The sequence below is a fragment of the Malania oleifera genome, chromosome 13 (assembly GCF_029873635.1).
Source record: "Malania oleifera isolate guangnan ecotype guangnan chromosome 13, ASM2987363v1, whole genome shotgun sequence".
Taxonomy (NCBI): Eukaryota; Viridiplantae; Streptophyta; class Magnoliopsida; order Santalales; family Ximeniaceae; genus Malania; species Malania oleifera.
Genome location: NC_080429.1, coordinates 41,471,086 through 41,496,417, shown reverse-complemented (window position 1 = coordinate 41,496,417; position 25,332 = coordinate 41,471,086). Strand labels below are relative to the sequence as shown.

The 25,332-nt window shown below is 36.9% G+C and overlaps 1 protein-coding gene across 2 annotated transcripts; it reads right to left on the bottom strand.

Moving 5' to 3' along the window:
* Nucleotides 1-1,800: 1,800 nt before the first annotated feature.
* LOC131146363 (polynucleotide 5'-hydroxyl-kinase NOL9-like) lies at nucleotides 1,801-25,006 on the bottom strand. 2 transcript variants are annotated; one of them, XM_058095938.1, is made up of 9 exons: nucleotides 24,590-25,006; nucleotides 24,005-24,102; nucleotides 23,812-23,845; nucleotides 23,155-23,324; nucleotides 22,812-22,992; nucleotides 4,820-5,000; nucleotides 4,335-4,434; nucleotides 2,764-2,891; nucleotides 1,801-2,132 (listed from the first exon to the last, which is right to left on the bottom strand). In XM_058095938.1, the coding sequence occupies exons 1-9, from the start codon at nucleotides 24,763-24,765 to the stop codon at nucleotides 1,983-1,985; spliced, it is 1,218 nt and encodes a 405-aa protein (XP_057951921.1). In that variant the 5' UTR covers nucleotides 24,766-25,006; the 3' UTR covers nucleotides 1,801-1,982. The 2 variants fall into 2 exon arrangements, with proteins under 2 accessions (XP_057951921.1, XP_057951920.1); XM_058095937.1 differs by having other exon boundaries at nucleotides 22,809-22,992; nucleotides 24,590-24,996.
* Nucleotides 25,007-25,332: the final 326 nt, after the last annotated feature.

The window sequence follows — 25,332 nt, the reverse complement described above, 5'->3', positions numbered from 1 at the left end:
GTTGTAAATGGGTCTTCACAATGAAATATAAAGCTGATGGGATAGTTGAATGATATAAAGTCAGACTCGTTGCAAAAGGGTTTTCATAGACCTATGACATTGACTACACAGAGACGTTTGCACTAGTGGCAAAATTGAATACAGTTCGGGTTCTCCTATCCTTGGCAGCTAACTTAGATAGGTCACTACAGCAACTCAACATTAAGAATGCATTTCTAAATGACAAGTTAGAAAAAGAAGTTTACATGACGATACCACCAAGTTTCAATAATAAAGGAGAAGAAAACAGAGTATGTAAACTCAATAAGTCCTTGTATGGACTCAAGCAGTCTCCTAGAGCATGATTTGATAGATTTGTGAAAGTGATAAAGAATCAAGGATATCGACAAGAGCAATCAGATCACACTATGTTCTTCCAACAGTCTGAAAGTGGTAAGAAAACAATTCTGATAGTGTATGTTGATGATATAATCCTAACTGAAGATGACATTGTGGAGATGGAAAGATTAAAGAAAGTCCTAACTGCTGAGTTTGAAGTTAAAGACCAGGGACAAATGCTATACTTCTTGGGAATGGAAGTTGCTAGATCAAAAAAAGGTATTAGTGTCTCTCAGCGAAAGTATATCCTCGATCTCCTAACCGAAACTAGCATGTTTGGATGCAAACCTAGTGAAACCTCAATTGAAGCAGTAAAGAGGGTCGAAGACTGCGGAATAGCAATTGAAAATGAGAGGTATCAGAAATTGGTTGGTAAACCAATTTACCTATCGCATACCAAACTCGACATTGCGCTTGCGGCAAGTGTGGTAAGTCAACACATGCATTCACTGAAAAAGATTCACTTAGATGCTGTGTATAAGACCCTCAGATACCTCAAGGGTTCTCCGGGAAAATAACTCTTCTTCAAGAAATGTAAAAGTAAGGAAGTAGAATTTTTCATAGATGCAGATTGGGCGGGATCAACAGAAGATAGAAAGTCTACCACCGGATATTGCACCTTTGTATGGGGAAATTTGATAACTTGGAAGAGTAAAAAACAAAATGTAGTGGCTCGAAGCAATGCTGAAGCTAAATTCAGGACAGTTGCACAATGGATATGTGAAGGACTGTGGTTACGAAAACTCTTGGAAGAATTACAAATCCTAATGAAATTTCCTATTAAACTCTATTGTAACAACAAAGCAGCCATCGATATCTCTCTCAATTCAGTTCAACATGACAGGACTAAGCATGTAAAAGTAGACCGATATTTTATCAAATAGAGTGTTGAAAAAGGAACCATCTATCTGACTTATGTACCTACCAAGGAACAAACCGCAGACATCTTTACTAAAGGGCTAGCCCACAAGAGTTTTGATGATTTCATTTGCAAATTGAATATGATCAATATCTATGATCCAACTTGAGGGGGAATGTAGAAATCCCGAGTATCTTCGAATATCTTAAGAGTAATTCAGGGAAGCATATATTGTATATTATTGAGAGAGATTTGTTCAGTAGATTATTTCCATATTTAGATCTTCCGATTGTATTATAAATATTGTAAATTGGTCCATACAAAATTATTCAAGAAATACAGAAATTTCATTCTATTTTCATCTTGTCATTTAGGTGAAGTTATAAAATGCTTGTCATTTACCTATGTAAGGCAATCTCCATGAATCCAAGTTGATTGTTTACAATATGAGGTGATTAGGCCGTTTAACCTAATTATTTCTCTTCATTGAATATATATTAAATCCCAAAAAAATAAAAATAAAATAAAAAATACATTTCCTTTCATCCATGATCATCTACAGCTTGGTGCAATCTGGTTATGTATATTTATTATATTTGATCCAATAGGTTCAGTATCACATTTAAAACAAAGCCTCACTTCTGAATTTTGTTTAATGAAAAAAGCCCCTGTTCTCCAGGATAATTCGTCATTCAGGGGCCGTGCGAAAACATTAGACATAATTATGTGGCTGAGACCAGTAGCTCTAGTGCTCATCCCTTGAAAGCTTGCAAGCTTTGGAAGTAACCAGCTCATCACCACAAAGGGAAGTGTGTGGAAAACTTTTCAGGGCACCACCATCTGTGCATCTGCCAGCTTGTAGGCAGAACATATGGAAGGCGTCATGATCAGCAGCCTGAAAATATTTTAGCATTTTTGACTTAGAGATGGAAAAAATGGAAATTAACTGCTTCAATGGAAAATGAAAAAACGAATGGGATGGCATGTGACAATTATGATGTTACTAACAAATTTTTGACTTGAGATGGAAGAAATGGAAATTAACTGCTTCAATGGAAAATGAAAAAACAAATGGGATGGCACGCGACGATTATGATGTTACTAACAGAACACTGTGTTCTGCATACAATGCAGTGTGAGTCGAACCATCTGCAACTGCGAAAAATCAGTGTCCTCAATTTTATGGAGGGATGCTGGTTAGTCAAACCAGACACAAGAATTGCAGTACTTTTTCCAGAAATCTCTCATGATCTGCTTATGTGTTCTATCACCCACAGAATATTGACAGGCAGAGTCAACCTCACAATAGATCATGGATTCCTGTCATGATCTGCAGGCACTTACACCTTTGAATAGCATGATACTAATACACAGGGCTGCGTTCTAATTTTGGCCCAGTGCACTTCCAACATAGGACCAATTTACCCTCTGCACTAAATATCCTCATCAACAGAACCATATTTTGAGCTTCTGCACGCATGCTCGGAGGTGCGTGGGTGGGTGGGTCTAGGTCAGTTAGGACTTACCTGCAACAAACAAGTAGGGATTTGGATGAGCCCCTGCAGAATAAGATCCACCTTCTCTAGGGTGCTCTGTGGAACAGGTGAAATAACATAGAGCAACTGCCTGAATGTGTCGATGCCTCTTACAATCCCTGTTTAAATCAAGTAGAAGGAATACTTAAGAATTCAAACTCCAGAGGAAAACCACCATATTATTATCAGCTTTTGCACTGAAAACAAAAGGAATAGTATTGTCAAAACTCAGAACCTGTATTATTATTCTAAACATGTTAATCAAGGAAAGGTGTAGTGCTAACTCAAAATGGACACATAATAATAATGCAATAATAAATTAATTAATTAAACAAAAGGCATCTAATGAGTAAGCAGAATTTACACTCCACTTGGTTGGGGAGAAGTCAACAGAAGAGATCAGATCTCTACCTCTCTTGTCTGGTTCACATACAGTCAGCAGAAGAGAATGGTGCGTGGAGAGAAGGAAGAAAAAGGCTCACCTTTTTTTTTTTCATCCAAATCAGAGAGACAACTTAAAAAGACTCAGCAGTCAGACAATTTTTCAAAAAATCCTGCAAGAGGCATTATTTTTAAATGATAGTTTTGACTTTTGTTGTCTTTTCCTATGTTTCTCTTCACGTTATTCTGTTGAATCAAATATAGTGGAGAAAAAAATAATTATCTTTCTCATTACTTCTCATCTTCAATAAATTTCTTCTCTTCTGTCCACTTTGTCCAACTGAACAAATTGTTAAGGCACACGTCATATCTCCAATAAGATAGCTCGTCCTTTAGCAAAAAGATGCAACTTGAGTAGGTTGTCAATTTAAGAGAAAGGGTAGCAGGGATTCTATATTGAGGACACTGATCATCAGGATGAAATAACAAATCATAGAAATATCGAAAGATGAACTTTTTTTTAGCACAACATTGAAAATACCACCATTTATCAGAACCAAACAAGAAAATAAAATGAATCAGTCAACAGAATATCAATGATCTTTCAATTTTTTTTTTTTCAGCATGATGCAGCAGGTAGAGTACTATGAAGCCATAGGAGCTTTCAGTGTACCAGGATTGTTGGACAATCACCTCTCTTTTGATATCTTCATCAATTTTTCAAACATTGCTAATGAGAAGCCATATTCTTTTATATCCTTGACTGCTAAAAGTCACATGACCAGGCAGCCACTATTTTCTAAACAAATCTTTGAAAATACACACACACACACACACATATATATATATGTATATGTATATATATAGGCAGGTGGTAATCGGAAGCTCACAGACAGGAGCTTTAAGTGTGTACCAGGATCATTGTTGGACAATCACCTCTGTCGATATCACCATCAGTGTTTCTAACATTGCTAATGACAGCCATACTATTTTATATCTTTTCTGCTAAAATTCATATGATCAGCCAGCCATATTATTTTATAGGTACTTGGCCTGGAAAATTACCATCATGTTTAATAAATTCACAACTAATGTGACAAATTACGGAGAGCTACATAGTAAGGTAAACTAGATAAAAACCATTGAACTGATAGCAAGAAAGTGTAGCAGAAGCATCTTACCAAGACCAACACACTCGGGTAAGTGTTCAGCATCATCAGAGCTAATTGCCAAACCAATAATGGTAGCCTTTGAACTTTGGCAGATTTCCGTACTTGGGATCTAGCATGAAAAAGAAATGCCACAAACAATGTCATGCTCAACATACATTGCAATAAAAAGAAGCAGCAATGTCATAAAATAATTAAACATAAAAGTAGCTCCACTTTTTTCCTTGGCAACGTTTTAGACAATCCTAATGGAGGGAGTTTGGGTAAGATAGCTAACAGCCAGCATAAAATTTTGTCAGATATTTAGACATGGATCCTTAGCAATTATTAGCTAGAGATCCCCTATGAGTTGCCATAGACCATGCAGAATGGCAAAACAAAAAAGGATTCATATAGTCAACCCCACTTACAAGAAGTTAATACTTGGTTGTTGTCATGATTGTGGTTGTTGCTTATCTAAGAGAGATTGTTAGCAAATCACCAAGCTTTGCACCTACCCTGCAATGGAGATATCTAATCTTGATTTTTGAGAAGTGAATCTCATAAGGAAGGTGAGAAGCTAATGTATGCACAAATTCTTTCATTGTGGAGACATTCAGATCACTTGGGATGCATTGCCTGAAATAAGCCATTATCCGTAAATCTCGCAGAAGGTGTGCATCCCTTCGTACTTGTACCCTATAAAACACAATGGCAATAAATCATTTATGCATAGTGAGAGAAAAACTATATCCCCAAAGATGCCCCATTCTTCAAGCAAGTTATAATATACATTATTAAAATAACCTAGTTTACAAAGCGGATAGATATTGAATAGTTAGGAGAAGAATCTCAATATACTAGGACTATGTTACACAAACTCTAGTATAGGTGTTTTGTGTGTGTGTGTTTAAGCATCCAAAATTTCAAAATTTAAACCCATAAGCAAAAGCACACAACAAAATGCTTCGTACTTTTTTTAAAATAATTTCCATAATTTTTTATGTGAAACAGTGTCTTTAAATACATAAATAATTCAGTATGCATACTATCGATAGTCAATTTTTTGACCAAACAAATTTTAACCCAAATGAAGATACTAAAATACAAGAAAAAATAAAAGAAGTACAATTTTTTCATTGGATGGTTGACCGGTTTCTTAGGGCGGTCAACCAGGCTTCCCTCCATAAGTAGCTGTTGGCGCCTTCCACAAGCAGTTGATCAGCATCTAAAGGCGGTCGACTTGTCCAGCTATTTTTCAAAATTTTAACTTGTTTCCACGTGATTGGCTGGAGATTTTGGGCCCACCATGCATCCCATTGATGCCACATGTCAACCTCCGACATTGGCAACTGATGGTTGGTGATTATCGGTAGTCATTTTCAAATTTGAATTTTTGAAATTCAAATTCAAAAAGGATTTTCCTTCCCTTCCATTAAAAGTCTATAAAAGGACCTCCTATGGGAGACTTTAGGGCACATCCAAGCAGGGGGAAAGGTGGAAATTTCAAGATGAATTTGTGGGTTTCAAGGGGCATTTCTTTTTAAAGGAGAGAGAACGAGGAAAAACTACAATCATCTTTGTTTGAAAGGGACTTTGGGAGTGAGATTCAAAGTAAGGAGCATTCCACTTGATCTACAGAGGGTTATTCTTCCAAGAGGTTGTTGGGTTTTATGGAGCCTAGTTATGTTTGATCCATGGAGTGAAGGCCTTGGCCGATAGGCCCAGGCCTGGCTAGAAATATTGAGACTCTCACCCAAGTGCTCGACCAGGAAGACCCTGAAGGGCAACCAAGTCGAGATTCTGAGATATCCTGAAGGACGAGATCTTGAGAGGCTCAACCATCATCTCGACCAGCAAGACTTAATGGTGCGACTAGGTTAAGAATGCTGAAGTTAAAGATTCCTAATTTCCCGCGAGGCTCGACCAGGTCGCGACCATGGGGAACAGGGGTGCTACTAGGTCAACGGCGACGATCTTCTGTGCGAGATTTCGGCAGAACTTTCCTATTTTGAAAGTTATGATCTTGTAAACCCTAAGATATATATTTCTAATGTTCGTCTACGTGTGGAGAGCGGCGTAGAAGTGTGCAGCAGCGTGGAGAGTGTTGTGAGCTCTTGTGTGCATGATCCAAAGGTGTTCGCTTTGGTGTTTAGGGTGTGTGCACGTCGTTTCTTCCTTGTTAAAAGTGAGAGAAACTCTGTAATTGTTGCACTCTGTATACTTCCCTAATAGTAGTGAAATCCCTGCAACTCCATAGACGTAGGCAAAATTGCCGAACCATGTAAATATTGTCTTGTGCGTGTGTGTGATTATTTTCTTTGGCGTGTGCTTGTCTCTATCTTGTTTCTCACAGGTTTAGTGTTCTGGGAATTTCCGCACGTTTGTTTATTCCCCTTTCAACTGGTATCAGAGCCTACGGTTAGGCTTGAGTGGGAGCAATGGCAGAGGAAGCAGGGAAGGCGCCTGGGATAGAAAAGTTCAATGGCACAAACTTTGGATTTTGGAGAATGCAAATCGAGGATTATCTCTATGGGAAGAAGTTGCATCTACCGCTTCTAGGAGAAAGACACGCAACCATGAAGGACGAGGAATGGACTCTCCTTGACAGATAGGTACTTGGAGTTATCAGATTTAACTTTGTCTAGGTCTGTTGCACATAATGAAGAAAGTTCTTAGCAGATTCAACATGAATGAAGCTAAACCAGTAAGCACACCCTTGGGTAGTCATTTCAAACTAAGCAAAGAACAGTCACCGAAGACAGAAGAAGAAAGGGACCACATGAGCAAGGTGCCCTATGCCTCAGCTATTGGCAGCTTGATGCATGCCATGGTGTGTACAAGGTCAGACATTGCACATGCAGTGGGAGTTGTAAGTAGATTTATGAGTAGGCCTGGAAAGCAGCATTGGGAGGCAGTCAAGTGGATTCTGAGATATCTGAGGGGTACATCAGATACATGTCTTTGCTTCACAGGTGCAAGTTTGAAACTGTAGGGTTATGTAGATGCTGATTTTGCTGGTGATACTGACAGTAGAAAAAGTACTATTGGGTTTGTATTTACCCTGCGTGGTACAACTATATCTTGGGCCTCAAATCTACAAAAGATTGTTACTTTGTCTATTATAGAAGCTGAGTATGTTGCAGTAACTGAAGCTGGAAAGGAAATGATTTGGCTACATGGTTTCTTAGATGAATTGGGTAAGAAATAGAAGATAGGTTTTTTACATAGTGACAGTCAGAGTGCAATCTTTCTTGTTAAAAATTCGGATTTTATTCAAAGTTGAAGCATATACAGACAAAATCATACTTTATTCGTTACCTTGTTGAAGATAAACTGGAAATACTTGAGAAGATTTGTGGATCTAAGAACCCGACAGACATGTTGACTAAGGGTGTCACTATTGAGAAGTTGAAGCTGTGTGCAGCTTCAGTTGACCTTCTAGCTTGAGAACAGGAGGATGAGTTGCAAGGATGAGGGATTGCTCTTTCAGAGAATTGCGGTTGATGTTGGTGATTGAACTAGTCTCCAAGTGGAAGATTTGTTGGGTTTTGTGGAGCCTAGTTATGTTTGATCTCGGCCCAGGCCTAACCAGAAATACTGAGAGTCTTGCCCAAGTGCTCGACCAGGAAGACCCTGAAGGGCGACCAAGTCGAGATTCTGAGATATCCTGAAGGACAAGACCCTGAGAGGCTCGACCATCATCTCGACCAGCAAGACTTAATGGTGCGACGGTCGAGGATGCTGAAGTTCAAGATTCCTGATTTCCCGCGAGGCTCAACCAAGTCGTGACCATGGGGAACAAGGGTGCAACTAGGTCGACGACAATGATTTTCTGTGCGAGATTTCGACAAAACTTTCCTATTTCGAAAGTTATGATCTTGTAAACGCTAAGATATATATTTCTAATGTTCGTCTATGTGTGGAGAGTGGCGTAGAAGTGTGCAGCAACGTGGAGTGTTGTGAGCTCTTGTGTGCACAATCTAAAGGTGTTCGCTTTGGTGTTTAGGGTGTGTGCACATCGTTTCTTCCTTGCTAAGAGTGAGAGAAGCACTGTAATTGCTGCACTCTGTTTACTTCCCTGATAGTAGTGAAATCCTTGCAACTCCATGGACATAGGCAAAATTGCCAAACCACGTAAATATTGTCTTGTGCATGCATGTGATTATTTTCTTTGACGTCTGTTTGTCACTATCTTGTTTCTCACAGGTTTAGTGTTATGGGAATTTCCGCATGTTTGTTTATTCCCTTTTCAACTGGTATCAGAGCCTATGGTTAGGCTTGAGTGGGAGCAATGGCAGAGGAAGCAGGAAAGGCACCTAGGATAGAAAAGTTCGATGGCACAGACTTTGGATTTTGGAGAATGAAAATCGAAGATTATCTCTATAGGAAGAAGTTGTATCTACTGCTTCTAGGAGAAAAACCCGCAACCATGAAGGATGAGGAATGGACTCTCCTTGACAGACAGGTACTTGGAGTTATCAAATTAACTTTGTCTAGGTATATTGCACATAATGTTGTAAAGGAGAAGACCACAGCAGATCCGATGAAGACTTTGTTAGGTATGTATGAAAAGCCACCTGCAAATAACAAGGTACACCTGATGAAGAAACTATTTAATTTAAAGATGACTGAGAATGCATTGGTTGCACAACATCTGAATGATTTTAACACAATCGCAAATCAATTGTCGTCTGTAGAAGATTTTGATGATGAGATACGTGCACTGGTCGTTTTGGCTTCATTGCCAAACAGTTGGGAGGCCATGAGGATGGCTGTAAGTAACTCCACGGGAAAAGAAAAACTAAAGTATAACGACATACGAGATTTAGTTTTGGCTGAGGAGATTCGTAGAAAGGATACTGGTGAAACCTCAGGATCTGGTTCTTCCCAAAACCTTGAAACAAGAGGCAGAGGTAATGATAGAAATTCAAATCGGGGCAAATCAAAATCTAGAAATTCTAATAGGAACAGAAGTAAATCGAGATCTGGCCAAAAAGGACAATGCTGGAACTGTGGGAAAACGGGTCACTTTAGGAGGTAATGCAAAAGTCTCAAGAAGAAGAATGAAGATGACTCTGCTAATTTCGTAACAGAGGAGGTATAGTATGCACTATTTATTGCAGTAGACAGTCCACTTGATGATTGGGTTTTGGACTCAGGAGCTTTGTTTCATTCCACTTCACACCAAGAAATCATATAAAACTATATTGCAGGTGATTTTGGTAAGGTGTATTTGACTGATGGTACAGCCTTGGATGTTGTGGGTATGGGAAACGTCCAGATGTCGTTACCCAATGGGTCTGTTTGGTTACTAGAGAAGGTACGACATATTCCTGACCTGAGAAGGAATTTAATTTCTGTCAGACAACTTGATGATGAAAGGCATGCGATGTTGTTCACTGGTGGCACTTGGAAGGTTACAAAGGGAGCCAGAGTATTGGCTCATGGAAAGAAGTCTGGTACTCTATATATGACCTCAAGTCCAAGAGACACAGTTGTAGTTACTGAAGCGAGTACTGATACAAGTTTATGGCACCGCAGACTTGGTCACATGAGTGAGAAAGGGATGAAGATGCTATTGTCACAAGGGAAACTACCAGAATTGAAGTCCATTGATTTTGACTTGTGTGAAAGCTGCATTTTAGGGAAACAAAAAATGGTGAGTTTCTTGAAAACCGGCAAGACACCAAAGGCTGAAAAATTAGAGTTAGTGCATACTGATTTGTGGGGGCCTTCTCCGATTGCATCCCTTGGAGGATCAAGATATTACATCACATTCATTGATGACTTAACCAAAAAGGTATGAGTTTATTTTCTGAAAAATAAATTTGATGTATTTGACATTGTTAGCCTTAGAGGCTATGTGAGCTTAATTGCATTGTTTTGATGATAACAACCCATTAGTGGTTCTAGGTAAGCTTATCTTTGCACATCAAGCCATGATTAGTCTAAATATAAATGCAAAGATTAAGTAAATTAGTAATAGGTTAGACATCATCAAAAAGGAGGAGAATGTTAGCCTTAGTGGCTACACCATCATTGTTTAATGTGTTTTGATGATATTAACCTATATGTTGTTCCTAGTGTTTTCCTATCTTTGCAGATCATGTTTAGTATAGGTACTCGTATATGAATTATTGGATCGAAGGCAAAGATCGGACCGAGTAGACGTCAAGAAGGAAAGATCAAATGGACACGTACTCGGAATGACCCAAGCACAACCAAAGGAAGCTTAATTGTAGAATTATTTGTAATAAGGGTTGTGTGAGGTAGTATGTTATGTAACTCTTGTGAGTGTGTTTCTTGCATGATTTCTAAGCAAGAGTTGAGCAAAACACATGCATGCTAGGACACATGAGTTTATAGGATTGCACTAAAGATAAACACAAACTCACATTTCAAGGCTTTCAAAGTTAAACTTAAAGAGTTTGTTAAATGAATCCTAAACTCAAATATGTTTTCTAAAGAGACAAGTTTTAAAACAACTTGGTATTTTGAACATTTTTATACTTGGTCCCGATTGTGTTAAAACAAGTTTTATGTCCTAAAGGTTTAAAGAAAGTCAAGTATATTTATAAAAGGACATACTAAGCATATAAAATATCAAAATAGGTTTTCAAACGTGTTTTATTAATTAAGATATCTTATATTCAAAAGGAAACTCATTTGGATAAGTTTTAATCTTCATTAGACTTAATATATTTCATATACTTTTGTCCAAGAATGTTTTGAGTCATTAAAACACTTTTTGATAAGGAAAAACAAAGCAATCGTCACTACCGTAGTGCAGCCTTGAGTCCTGAACATCTTTCGGTATTTTGGGCATAACTTTTGCTAGAAAAGTCCAAATGGGACGATCTTGGTGTCCCTGGAAAGCTAAGACAAAATGCCACAACTTTCATGTTGATGACTTTTTCTAATTCAGGGACCTCGTCGACGAACACAGGGGATTCGTCGACGAGTTGCAGTATATGATTAGTCGACGAGTGCAGGGGCCTAGTCGACGAGTCCAATTGGCAAAATGACGCTAACGAGCGGAAAACGGCTAGTTTACCAAATAAAATATCTTTTCTTCCCCCCAACGGCTAGTTAACGGCTCCTAAGGCTCTTGGGCTATAAATACAAGCTTTTAGACTTGTATTAACATGGTTTTGAAGGCTTTTGATCATTCTTAGTGAAAAACCAAAACCTAAGCACCTAACACTTTGCATTGTTGTTCTTCATTCACAAGTGCTCATTCTCTCTTGCTCTTTAATTGTGTTTGATTCATTACTTGAGAGGTAGTGTGAGGTTTGCTTTGTATTAATATTTGCTCATTTGAGGAGCATCATATTATATTTCCATCATCTTCTTGTAAGGTTCTTTGTGGACTATTTGGTGAAAGTTCTTTGTGAACCGAAGAGGCTCTTGGTGAGCGGGTAGGGATTTGTTCTCAAGTTGTAAGGCTTCTCCGCTGATGAAGGAGATCGTATAGTGGAATCCTTGAGTTGGCCTCAAGGCTTGGATATAGGCTTTGTGCCGAACCACGTAAAAATACCGGTGTTGATTTTCTCTCCCTATACTCTTTATTATTTGTCTTGTGTATGATTTAAATTTCATATATTGTGATATAATTGCTTGCATAGAGCCAAGTGTTTTATTTTGTAGAGAAAGTTTGTAATTCGACAAAAATAGTCCATTCACCCTCCCTCTGGACTATATACTCCCGGACTGGGACGTCTAACAAGTGGTGTCAGAGCGAGGCGCTTGTATTTTCGGAGTAAAATCCAGAGCGTGAAAGATCAAATGGAGTATTCGGTGAGAATCTCTTCATATGGACGATCCATTTATCAACCACCGATATTCAACGGTTCAAACTACCATGCATGAAAAAATCAAATGTCCATGTTCATTCAAGCATACGACTTGGATTTGTGGGAGATCATCTCCAAAGGAGACTTCTCAATCACAAAGAAAAATGAGGATATTCCAAAGGCTTTATTGGAACAATCACCAAGCAAAAAAAGGTTAGTTGAACTAAATTTTAAAGCAAAGCATATTATTCTTTGTGGTTTAAATGATGATGTTCATAGTCTTATTTGCGAATGTCAAACTGCAAAAAAAATGTGGGATGTACTTGAAAACTTCTGTGGAAACACATCACAAAATGAACAATCAAAAATATGCATGCTAGTTAGAGAATATGAAATGTTTAAATTAAATGAAGATGGAGAAATTTTATCCATGCTCACTTGATTCACACACCTCATAAACAATTTAAAGGCACATGATAGAGTTTATTCATTGAACGATTATATTCAAAAAATTCTCCAAACTTTACCTAAGTCATCAATAACCATTGAAGAAGTTAGAAATCTAGAAAAACCTAAGATAGAAAATGGTCTTGCCTTAGATACACTTTGTGCTAATTACCAAAAAATAGGTGAGGATGATATTGCATTCTTTACAAGAAAACTTAACAAAATCTTAAGCAAAAGAATGCAACAAAAAGAAAAGGAAGAGTCATGCATTGAATGCCATTTTTGTATTAACTCTAGGCATGATATGATAAATTTCCCCCTAAATCAAAATGAAGAAAATAATCTAAATGAAGATCATAATCCCATGAATGATGCTACTTGGGATCAAATCGATGGATTAGCCACCGATGATGAAAATGAGAAAGAAGCACATCCTTGCTTCATGGCTAATGAACATGAAGATGAAGTAAGTTCAGATGAAGAGGATTATGCACCTTCGTATGATGAAATTGTGAATAGTTGTGTTAAATTGTTTGAAGAATTACTTTTAGTAAAAAAGAAGAATAAAAATGTTGAGAAAGAGCTTGTTTTGTCAAAACAAATGGAATTTTCTTTGAAAGAAGAAAATGAATCCTTTAAAAGGAAAAATGAAAAGTTTGTTTTAAATTCTCAAAAAGGGCCTGAAACTTTAAAAGAAAAGACAAAATATTTGGAAGGAAATTTGTCAAAATCCAAAGGCAAAGAGCCTTGTCTTTGTTCTATTTTAAAAAAAGAAAATTGCTCCTTAAAAAGAGAAAATGAGGAGCTTATAGAAAAGGCTCAAAAAGACCATGGATCTTTTCAAGTTGAGGTGAAAAATTTGAAAAATAAAATTAAAAATGTTTTAAAGGAAAATACTATCTTGAAAAAGAAAAATGAAGATCATGGCAAAGTAATAAGAGGAAAAGAAAACTCCAAGAAATCTTTGGGAGTAAAGAAAAATAATGTTTCCAAAAATAATTCAAGATCCTCTCATAAATCACAAGGTTATGCCTCAATAAGTAAAAATAATGCAAATAAGTCAAGACCTTTACATGAAAACAAGATTTGTTTATATTGTGAAAGAAAGGGTCATATTAGATATTTTTACCCTTATAGAGCACAAAGAGGCAAAGAGAGGAAGATGGAATGGGTTGTCAAGAAAAGAAACCCATGGAGACCCAAAGAAGAGTGGGAACCCAAAGTTACCAAGTCCGGTTAAACATCGCTTCCTTAGAACCTAGGATTAAGAATTAGAATTTAGGTTGACCTAGGTTAAAAGTTAAAAGGGATATGGTGACTAAGTTTGTGCTTAAAATCTTAAAATTCTAGCCTATGCATTTTAAACTGTTTAAATTACTTTATTGGGAACTTTTGATATCTATGCCATTATTGATCTTCAAATTTGAAAACCAATAAAATGCTTTAATTGCATATATCCTCAGTTGTTTGGTTTATTTCATTTTGAAATATTGGCTATTGCTTATGGGATGAAATAGCATGCAAAACTTGTTATTTAGAAATATATATTTTTTTGATAAATGACAAAACCTTGTTCTTCTCATGTGAATTACTAAGGTTTTAAATATAAAATTTCTAAAGCTCGCATGTTAGATAAGTCCATCTCTTATGAAGAAAAGATATTTTCTTAGTCACATAACTTGTTTTGATGATATATGACTGCTTGGATATATAGTTAGAATACTTAGATCATAGCATTCATGAAATTAATTTTTAGTAAAAATCATCATAACAACAAGTGGTATTCAAATTAAGTACTAACATGTAATATCTTTATAACATATGTTTTGAATACCTTCCCTTTAGTGGCAATTTAGGAGAGCATGTCTCCTAGAGCATTATTAAGTTAAGTCTAGTATACCCCTAATGCTCTTTGCCAAGTAGTAAGGACATATTTGCTATACGTAAAGTACAAGTCATCTTGGACTCAGGACTATTGACCTCTACCTTGGATAAAGTAGCATCCCCACCCTCACAATCTCTATAGTTAGGCTTGTACTATAAGATTTGTAAGGAATGCAACAATATTTGTTATTGTGAAACATTAGACATCATTCCTCCAAAATGCAAGGCATAAGGGACTAAAAAAACCTATTTTTGGGAAAAAGGTAGAAACCTTTAATTTTTTATATGAAAAACTTAGGTGTTAAATAAAGGTTCAGGAGCATGCTATAGTAGGTAGATCCATCTCTTATGGACAAGAGACATTCCTTAGTTACATAATCTATTTTTTTTAATGATATATGATTAAAATTTAAAAACATAGTAAGTACATCTAGACTATAAGCATATTTTATCCCTCCATAAGAAGTTGAGTGTTAGGAAAATTAATTATAACAACATGGACACTACGGACCATCCAATTCTAAATTCATCTTTGAATATGAGTCATCACTGGGAAATCAAACTAGTAAAAAGTTTCTAGAAACAATCTCTAATGCTTACCAAAAGATATCCCATCATGATCATTTAGAAATATCTACCTAGGGATTCTTAGTTATATTGACTCAAAGATAGAGTATTCCCTCTATGGTTGATTTAAAGGAAACTTCTTAACCTTTGTTAATGCAAGAGCATTCCCTTCCCCGACAAAATGCTACCATAGAAAAATACTCCAGGACCAAATGACACACTTACCATGCTTAAATCACAGGCATGAATTCTTCATAGGAAAAATGTCAATTTTGATAGCTTTGGAACAATTTACTGCATTGGCAAAATAGCTCTCGAGTTATACTCAAATTTGATAAGCATCCCCTACCAAGGGATGTATGACTCATTATTTGGATGCAAATAAAACCAAAGTAATTCAAGAAGAGGTTTTCTTGACATTGGAATTATCTACCTCTTATCTTAGATTTACTTCGTTGAGATATTTGCTCAACAAAAGCTTCAAGCGCTCAACAAAATTCTTAGGAAAATTCAATATCATATATTAGAGCTACTAAACTGCCACAAAATTCAATGTTCCTTACCTTTAAGAGGAAAATTTGTCCTCTATAGTGGCAATAATGGAAGCTTCTAATTGACAAGTGATGAACTGACTAGATCTTATCCTTAACTCACTTGCATTAGGTCAAGCATCGCTTTGAGAATCAAAACTACATATATATATATATCCAAGTCAATAGGATGAAAAGAAATTTTTTGAATAAACTGAGAATTCATTTTATCATTACCTCAAAGCAATAATGGGTTCTTAAAATGAACATTCATTCTTATCCAGGAAACTCACACCCTACCATGAGCATCAATGTGTTTGTGATATGCAATTTGGTTTCAAGCATTCACAAATTTTTTTGGTTGATAGAAAAAGAAGAAAGTTTCTTCTTATACTCTTATTCATCCATTGTTGAATTATCCTTTAATATAAGAGTATTCTACCATATTTTAGTATCAGCACTCAATCTTTAACAAATGGTAATAAACCTAAGAGATCATCATTCGTGAGTAAGTAAGGAAGCCAATCTAGGCTTTTCTAATATTATGGTTTACCATCCAAAATTTTGGTATATGTGTTTAGCACACACTCACCTCACCACCATGGAATCTTAGATTAAGGGGGAGAAATCATTTTTAGGTAAAATAAATTGTGTCTTTCTTTTTTTGATGATGATCAAAGGGGGAGAAGATATTTTGGTGTCCTCTTTGTTAAGAGAATGTTGTGTGGTGTTATGTGTGGAGGAGAAGTGAAATGCATGTAAAATGCATGTGGGCTATGCATGTAGTAATTCAAAGATAATATGAAAGTTCTAATTGCTTACTTGTTTTATCTTACATGAACTTTCTATTTTATGGTATGCATGTTTAAAGATCTAATAGATATGAAAAGTATAGTTAAATATTTTTACACCTTATATGCATAAAGTAAGGGGGGGCATATTTTAGTACCATTCTAGAATATGCATAAATTAAGGGGGAGCTTTGAATTTCACCCTATAGGAGAACACCAATAGTTTGCCATCATCAAAAAGGGGGAGAATGTTAGCCTTAGAGGCTATGTGAGCTTAATTGCATTGTTTTGATGATAACAACCCATTAGTGGTTCTAGGTAAGCTTATCTTTGCATATCAAGTCATGATTAGTATAAATATAAATGCAAAGATTAAGTAAATTAGTAATAGGTTAGACATTAACAAAAAGGGGGAAAATGTTAGCCTTAGTGGCTACACCATCATTGCTTAATGTGTTTTGATGATATTAACCTATATGTTGTTCCTAGTGTTTTCCTATCTTTGCAGATCATGTTTAGTACAGGTACTCGTACATGAATTGTTGGATCGAAGGAAAACATCGGACCGAGTAGACGTCAAGAAGGAAAAATCAAATGAACACGTACTCGGAATGACCCAAGCACAACCAAAGGAAGCTTAATTGTAGAATTATTTGTAATAAGGGTTATGTGAGGTAGTATGTTTTATAACTCTTGCGAGTGTGTTTCTTGCATGATTTCTGAGCAAGAGTTGAGCAAAGCACATGCATGCTAGGACACATGAGTTTATAGGATTGCACTAAAGATAAACACAAACTCACCTTTCAAGGCTTTCAAAGTTAAACTTAAAGAGTTTGTTAAATGATCCTAAATTCAAATATGTTTTCTAAAGAGACAAGTTTTCAAACATCTTGGTATTTTGAACATTTTTATACTTAGTCTCGATTGTGTTAAAACAAGTTTTATGTCCTAAAGGTTTAAAGAAAGTCAAGTATATTTATAAAAGGACATACTAAGCATATAAGATATCAAAATAGGTTTTCAAACGTGTTTTATTAATTAAGATATTTTATATTCAAAAGGAAACTCATTTGGATAAGTTTTAATCTTCATTAGACTTAATATATTTCATATACTTTTGTCCAAGAATGTTTTGAGTCATTAAAACACTTTTTGATAAGGAAAAACAAAGCAATCGTCACTACCATAGTGCAGCCTTGAGTCCTGAACATCTTTCGGTATTTTGGGCATAACTTTTGCTAGAAAAGTCCAAATGGGACGATCTTGGTGTCCCTGGAAAGCTAAGACAAAATGCCACAACTTTCATGTTGATGACTTTTTCTAATTCAGGGACCTCGTCGACGAACACAGGGGATTCGTCGACGAGTTGCAGTATATGATTAGTCGACGAGTGCAGGGGCCTAGTCGACGAGTCCAATGGGCAAAATGACGCTAACGAGCGGAAAACGGCTAGTTTACCAAATAAAATATCTTTTCTTCCCCCCAACGGCTAGTTAACGGCTCCTAAGGCTCTTGGGCTATAAATACAAGCTTTTAGACTTGTATTAACATGGTTTTGAAGGCTTTTGATCATTCTTAGTGAAAAACCAAAACCTAAGCACCTAACACTTTGCATTGTTGTTCTTCATTCACAAGTGCTCATTCTCTCTTGCTCTTTAATTGTGTTTGATTCATTACTTGAGAGATAGTGTAGGTTTGTTTTGTATTTAATATTTGCTCATTTGAGGAGCATCATATTATATTTCCATCATCTTCTTGTAAGGTTCTTTGTGGACTATTTGGTGAAAGTTCTTTGTGAACCGAAGAGGCTCTTGGTGAGCGGGCAGGGATTTGTTCCCAAGTTGTAAGGCTTCTCCTCCGGTGAAGGAGATCGTATAGTGGAATCCTTGAGTTGGTCTCAAGGCGTGGATATAGGCTTGGTGTCGAACCACGTAAAAATACCAATGTTGATTTTCTCTCCCTATACTCCTTATTATTTGTCTTGTGTATGATTTAAATTTCATATATTGTGATATAAATTGTTTGCATAGAGCCAAGTGTTTTATTTTGTAGAGAAAGTTTGTAATTCCGCAAAAGAGTCCATTCACCCCCCCTCTGGACTATATACTCCCGGGCTGGGACGTCTAACAGACACTTTTAAGAAGTGGAAGACTATGGTTGATACTGAGACAGGTTTGAAAGTAAAATGTTTGAGATCAGACAATGGAGGAGAGTACATAGATGGAGAGTTCAGAGAGTATTGTGCTGCACATGGAATAAGAATGGCTAAGACCATTCCTAGGACACCACAGCAAAATGGTGTGGCTGAGCGCATGAACAAAACTCTCAATGAGTGTGTTAGGAGCATGAGGTTGCATGCTGGACTACAAAAAACTTTCTGGACTAATGCTATTAGCACTGCAGCTCACCTGATAAACCAAGGACCTTCGTTTCCCATGAATTTCAGACTTCCTAAAGAGGTTTGGAGCAATAAAGAGGTAAAGTTTTCATATTTAAAAGTTTTTGGTTGTGTTTCTTATGTTTATATTGATTCTGATGCTCATAGTAAACTTGATGCAAAGTCTAAAATATGTTTTTTCATTGGCTATGGTGATGAGAAATTTGACTATCGATTTTGGGATGAACAAAACAGGAAAATCATCAGAAGTAGAAATGTGATATTTAATGAACAGGTTATGTACAAGGACAGGTCAACTGTAGTGTCTGATGTCACAGAGATAGATAAGAAGAAATCCGAGTTTGTTAACTTAGATGAGTTGACTAAAAGCACTGTCCAAGAAAGGGGTGAAGAGGACAAGGAGAATATAGAATCATAGGTAGATCAGAGTACACCTATAGCTGCGGTCCGTAGATCTTCTAGGACTATTAAACCTCCACAGCGTTATTTACCCCCTCTAAATTATCTCCTGTTGACTGATGTGGTGAGCCAGAATGTTGCGATGAAGCCTTGTAGGATGAAAATTCAAGCAAGTGGGAGTTAGCCATGAAGGATGAAATGGATTCCTTGTTGGGGAACTAGATATGGGAACTGACTAAATTGCCAATAGGGAAGAAGGCTTTGCGCAACAAGTGGGTATTCAGAATAAAGAATGAGCATGATGGTAGCAAGCGCTACAAAGCCAGATTAGTTGTTAAAGAATTCTAGCATAAGGAGGGCAGTGAATTCATAGAAATATTTTCTCCAGTTGTGAAGATGTCTACAATTAGACTGGTACTGGGAATGGTGGCTACTAAAAACCTACATCATGAGTAGTTAGATGTGAAAACGACATTCCTTCATGGTGACTTGGAGGAAGACATTTACATCAGTCAACCATAAGGGTTAATTGTCTAAGGACAAGAGAATTTAATCTGCAAACTGAGGAAGAGCTTGTATGGCCTAAAACAAGTTCCAAGACAGTGGTACAAGAAATTTGACAATTTTATGCATAGAATTGAGTTCAAGAGATGTGAAGTTGAACACTGTTGCTATGTTAAGTTCTTTGGTGATTCTTACATCATTCTACTGCTGTATGTAGATGATATGCTCATTGCAGGATTTAGCATTGAGGAGATTAATAATCTAAAGAAGCAATTGTCAAAATAGTTTGCAATGAAGGATTTGGGAGCTGCAAAGCAAATCCTTGGAATGAGGATCATTAGAGACAAGGCTAATGATACATTGAAGTTTTCACAGTCAGAGTATGTGAAGAAAGTTCTTAGTAGGTTCAACATGAATGAAGCTAAACCAGTGAGCACACCTTTGGGTAGTCATTTCAAACGAAGCAAAGAACAGTCACCGAAGACAGAAGAAGAAAGGGACCACATGAGCAAGGTGCCCTATGCCTCAGCTATTGGCAACTTGATGCATGTCATGGTGTGTACAAGGCCAGGCATTACACATGCAGTGGGAGTTGTGAGCAGATTCATGAGTAGGCCTGGAAAGCAGCATTGGGAGGCAGTCAAGTGGATTCTGAGATATCTGAGGGGTACATCAGATACATGTCTTTGCTTCACAAGTTTGAAACTACAGGGTTATGTAGATGCTGATTTTGCTAGTGATACTAATAGTAGAAAGAGTACTACTGGGTTTGTATTTACTCTGCGTGGTACAACTATATCTTGGGCCTCAAATCTACAAAAGATTGTTACTTTGTATACTATAGAAGCTGAGTATGTTGCAGCAACTGAAGCTGGAAAGGAAATGATTTGGCTACATGGTTTCTTAGATGAATTGGGTAAGAAGGAGAAGATAGGCATTCTACACAGTGACAGTCAGAGTGCAATCTTTCTTATTAAAAATTCGGCTTTTCATTCAAAGTTGAAGCATATACAGACAAAATACCACTTTATTAGTTACCTTGTTGAAGATAAGCTAGTAATACTTTGAGAAGATTTGTGGATCTAAGAACCCGACAGACATGTTGACTAAGGGTGTCACTATTGAGAAGCTAAAGCTGTGTGCAGCTTCAGTTCTCCTTCTAACTTGAGAATAGGAGGATGAGTTGCAAGGATGAGGGATTGCACTTTCAGAGAATTGCGGTTGATGTTGGTGATTGAACTAGTCTCCAAGTGGGAGATTTGTTGGGTTTTGTGGAGCCTAGTTATGTTTGATCTCAGCCCAGGCCTAGCCAGAAATACAGAGAGTCTCGCCCAAGTGCTCAACTAGGAAGACCCTGAAGGGTGACCAAGTCGATATTCTGAGATATCCTGAAGGATGAGACCCTGAAAGGCTTTACAATCATCTCGACCAGCAAGACTTAATGGTGCGACTAGGTCGAGGATGCTGAAGTTCAAGATTCCTGATTTCCTGCGAGGCTCGACCAAGTCACGACCATTGGGAATAGGGATGCGACTAGGTCGACGGCAACGATCTTCTGTGCGAGATTTCGGCAAAACTTTCCTATTTCAAAAGTTATGATCTTGTAAACCCTAAGATATATATTTTTAATGTTCGTCTATGTGTGGAGAGCGACGTAGAAGTGTGCAGCAGCGTGGAGAGTGTTGTGAGCTCTTGTGTGCACGATCCAAAGGTGTTCGCTTTGGTGTTTAGGGTGTGCACGTCGTTTCTTCCTTGTTGAGTGAGAGAAACTCTGTAATTGCTGCACTCTGCATACTTCCCTGATAGTAGTGAAATCCCTACAACTCCGTGGACCTAGGCAAAATTGCCGAACCACATAAAAATTATCTTGTGCGTGCGTGTGATTATTTTCTTTGGCGTGTGCTTGTCTTTATCTTGTTTCTCACAGGTTTAGTGTTCTAGGAATTTCCATGTGTTTCTTTATTCCCCTTTCAGAGGTCACTATCAAACCCAAAATTACTTCATTCATTTCCACACATTATATTGATTTTGGCATGTTGAAGCATGATTGTGTTTTCTTTTCATCATATGATCGATTTGTATTAGGCATTAAAGCAGTAGGGATTTCATGAGATTAAGTCTCCATAAGCCCTATGAAAGGCTTTTCAAAAGGATTAAGGATGAGACATTTTCTTAAATGAATAACATCGAAGGAACGAGGAAATGCAGAGGGCGATCGATCAACCTCTATAGGCAGTCGATCACTTGGTTTTTAGAGTTGCTCCAAATGTTTATTTTCAGAAAATTCTTTCAAAATGGGATGTACAGAGACACACACACAAAAGATAAGCATGGAAACCATTCAAAGGAATGGGTGTTTTATGTTGCTAGCGCTTTGAATTCAAATGGAATGAATTTAAAGTGTTACCTTCCCTATTCACAATTATATTCTCGAACCTAACTTCTTTTAAAAGTTTTCCTCTATTTTTCCTTTTCCAAAATTAAAATAAAGTGGCGACTCCATTTTCAAAGATAAAAAGGGCAAGTTTGATGTATCAATGGTTTGGTAATCTCTACTTGTTTGATTCCAAAACAGTCACCAAATGTTGGCAAGCCAAAACGGGTTTTCAAAACTCGATGCCAACACATACTACATCTGTCTTGAAGCAAATATACAGTAAAGTCAAACTACTAAAATTTGGAACTATGTCCAATGATACATGTCAGAACACATATACCATACACTTTGTCCAAGTCCCATGCATCCAACATGGGTGCTCACAGGTAAATAAATTGTCAATCTATCAAAGGCATTGAAAAAATAAAATATTCAAACAAACATACAAGACATAGGATCCCATCAAACTGGAAAATGCAAATAACAAAAAGCAGGATATACTTAATTATGTTTATCAAGCAATCAAAGGGACACAACAGCCACAAAATGCAGAATGTAGAAAATTAATGAAGCACAATCTTTCAAACTAATTCTTTTACTGCAGTTTATTTGTGTTTATGAATAAGTATATACATGACAAGGACTAGACCTCAAGAAATGGATTGCTAAATTTAAAAATTGAATAAATACCCAATATGAAAAATGCCAACCAGGGTAAAAATGATACAACAGATATGTGCACCAAAGCAAAAATTGTTTTTCCCAAGAGATGATCTTTGAGCAAGAAAAATAAAAAAGGCATGTATGAACTTACAACCTATTAGAAGATTCTTGACGTGCTGAGTTAATTTCAATTAGAGTGTGAGTTCCATCATCATCTCTGTCCAACCAAAATGCCCCGGCTGGAAGATTTTTTCCCTCAGCAGATATGCCAATCTTTACGACATGGGTAGGAGCAATATATCTCACCATGTCCACTAGTAAGTCATAACCAATACCTTGTACACAAGGGAATGATGAAATTATAGTGTAAAGATCATAGCTAATTGAATAATAGTGAGAAAGAGGTGGCAGTAAGGAAATAACACAAACTGCAGCAGTCTACTTAATTAAGTATAAATCAAAAGAAAAGAAATATACACAAATAAAACAAATAATACCTTTCACCCAGCCAGGGGTATTAACAACAAGGGGCAACTCAGTTCTGCCAGGGTTTTTGCTCTTGTTAAACATGCGAAACTCGTCTTTATAGTAATCATACAGAGCAAATATATAATTCATGTATGCTGCTGGGTCCTTTTTTGAAGACACGTCACCAAAGAAAAAGGATCTGACAGAATAAAAAGAATCATATAAAATAAAATAACCTATCACTAACAATATCAGTAATTCACTAGTTCTGTTCTATTCTTTCAGTGAAATCTGATTCATGCGTATTGAAATTACCCTTGCCTGCCTTCAATAGATAGTGGGTTCACAGCAAATATAAACAGAGAGATACAACAACAGAACTCCAGTTCCACAATGACATTTCTCAATAAATTCTTAAAGAATAATACCATTAAAGGGGGACACAGTCAAGAGATCCTGTTGTTTTTATTTCATGTAATAGGCTACTAGTCATGCTGAAATTTGTATATTTCTACTTAATGTGGTTACATCCAATGCCAAATTGATGCAGCTTCGGTTTTTAGTATAATTTTATTCATTTGTTTTTGTTTAGCTGCTATTCATGACTTGCTTCTGCTTATTCTAACTCTGACTAATTTATAACATTGTGAAAATTGTAAATGCCATGATAAAATCAGAAATCATACCTTTCTGGTGTTTTCAGGCACGGAATTGTCAAATCTAACAAGGAGATGGGGAAGAAAGAAGAACATTTATTAGAATAACCATGGATAATGCAGATTGCAGAAGATACCAGTCTAACTATATTTAACAGGACTAAAAATTTAACTGTACAATTGAAATATTAATAACCGGTTATTAAACTGAAGAAAAGAGTACCTGGAGTTATTTTGACAATTACAATCAGGGATATACAACCAGGAGGAGTGAACTCCGGCTGCCCAACATCTGTATCTAAATAAGCTACTTTCCTGTACCTGGACGAAACAAAAAATGATAAAGCATTATACACAGTCAAAAAAGATACTTTACGCCAAAAGAATACCAGCACAAATTATAATGCTTTGGCATGGTATTGTCCTGCACTAAGCAGAACCAAAACAGGCAACTCAAAACGAAAATATTCAAGAGCATATCATCTGACATCTGGATAGCATGCGCTTGGTTCGCGGTTCGCACAGGAACACGAATAAAATTTTCTGGGTTTTTTCATGCAGCACCTTGGAGCTAGGAATCGGAAGACGCATCACTCAGAGGGATTAAGAACATCGAATCGAATTGAAGGAAAGAGAAAAAAACCCGAATATTGAAACATATATATTAAGCCAGTCCCATTCACCTAGAAGAACACAACGGTAGTTCCGCATTTTGATCGATAGGCACGCCCAAATGAATAAATTTCTCATTCGAGGCACCCATTCAGCTAATATACGAACGCATAAAATGAATTAGGAGAAGAGAAACCTCAAGAGGAAAGTGTTGAGGAGGTGACGGGAGAAGGTGGTTTTGCCGCAGTTCTTGGCGCCGCAGATCAGGGCAATGGGAGGCGGCGAAGTGGTGGAATCGTAGGCTATGGCATCCGCAGCTTCCGACCATTCTTCTGGTATGAAAATGCTGAGACTGGGACACTCTGCCTCCATCTCTCTGGAACACAGACTCTGTTCTGCACAGGACACGGGCTCGGCGTGCCTGCATCCTCGTTAAATAGTGGATGCCTTGCTCTTGCCATTGCCGTGGGGGCGTGTAAAGTTGCAGAGCACGCTGATATTGTGACATAAATATTCCAGATTACATTCTCTGCCCTGAGTCTTGAATGATGAATCTTGGGGATCTGGGAGCTCTGTTTTTGCTTCCATTGGAACCATACAGGTCCATGCATTCATCAGCTGAACTGCGTTTTCCCCTTTTTATTTGAACATTAACAACTCTATTAGTATTTGAAATTATTAATTATAATTTAATTAGTACAATTAGATAATATTTTGATATTTTGGGACAATATCAAAAGCAGGGTTAAATTGAGGATACTCAAAAGATTATAAAACTAAATAATTCTATATTAGGGGTGTCTTAAAAAAAAACAACTGATTTTTTTTAACCATTCCACCCATCATTCAAGGTTCCAGAATTAGAATTGTGATTTTGAAAGTCATTCTACTTAAATAACGAAAAGCATGAATCGCATTCTTACTTCAATTTCATTCCCA

Coding starts and splice junctions, on each gene's coding strand:
- LOC131146363 (XM_058095937.1), bottom strand. CDS start 24,765: ATGGAGGCAGAGTGTCCCAGTCTCAGCATTTTCATACCAGAAGAATGG. Junction 24,103..24,589: donor CTCAACACTTTCCTCTTGAG/GTTTCTCTTCTC, acceptor TGTTTCGTCCAG/GTACAGGAAAGTAGCTTATT. Junction 4,435..4,819: donor TTAGATATCTCCATTGCAGG/GTAGGTGCAAAG, acceptor TTTTCATGCTAG/ATCCCAAGTACGGAAATCTG.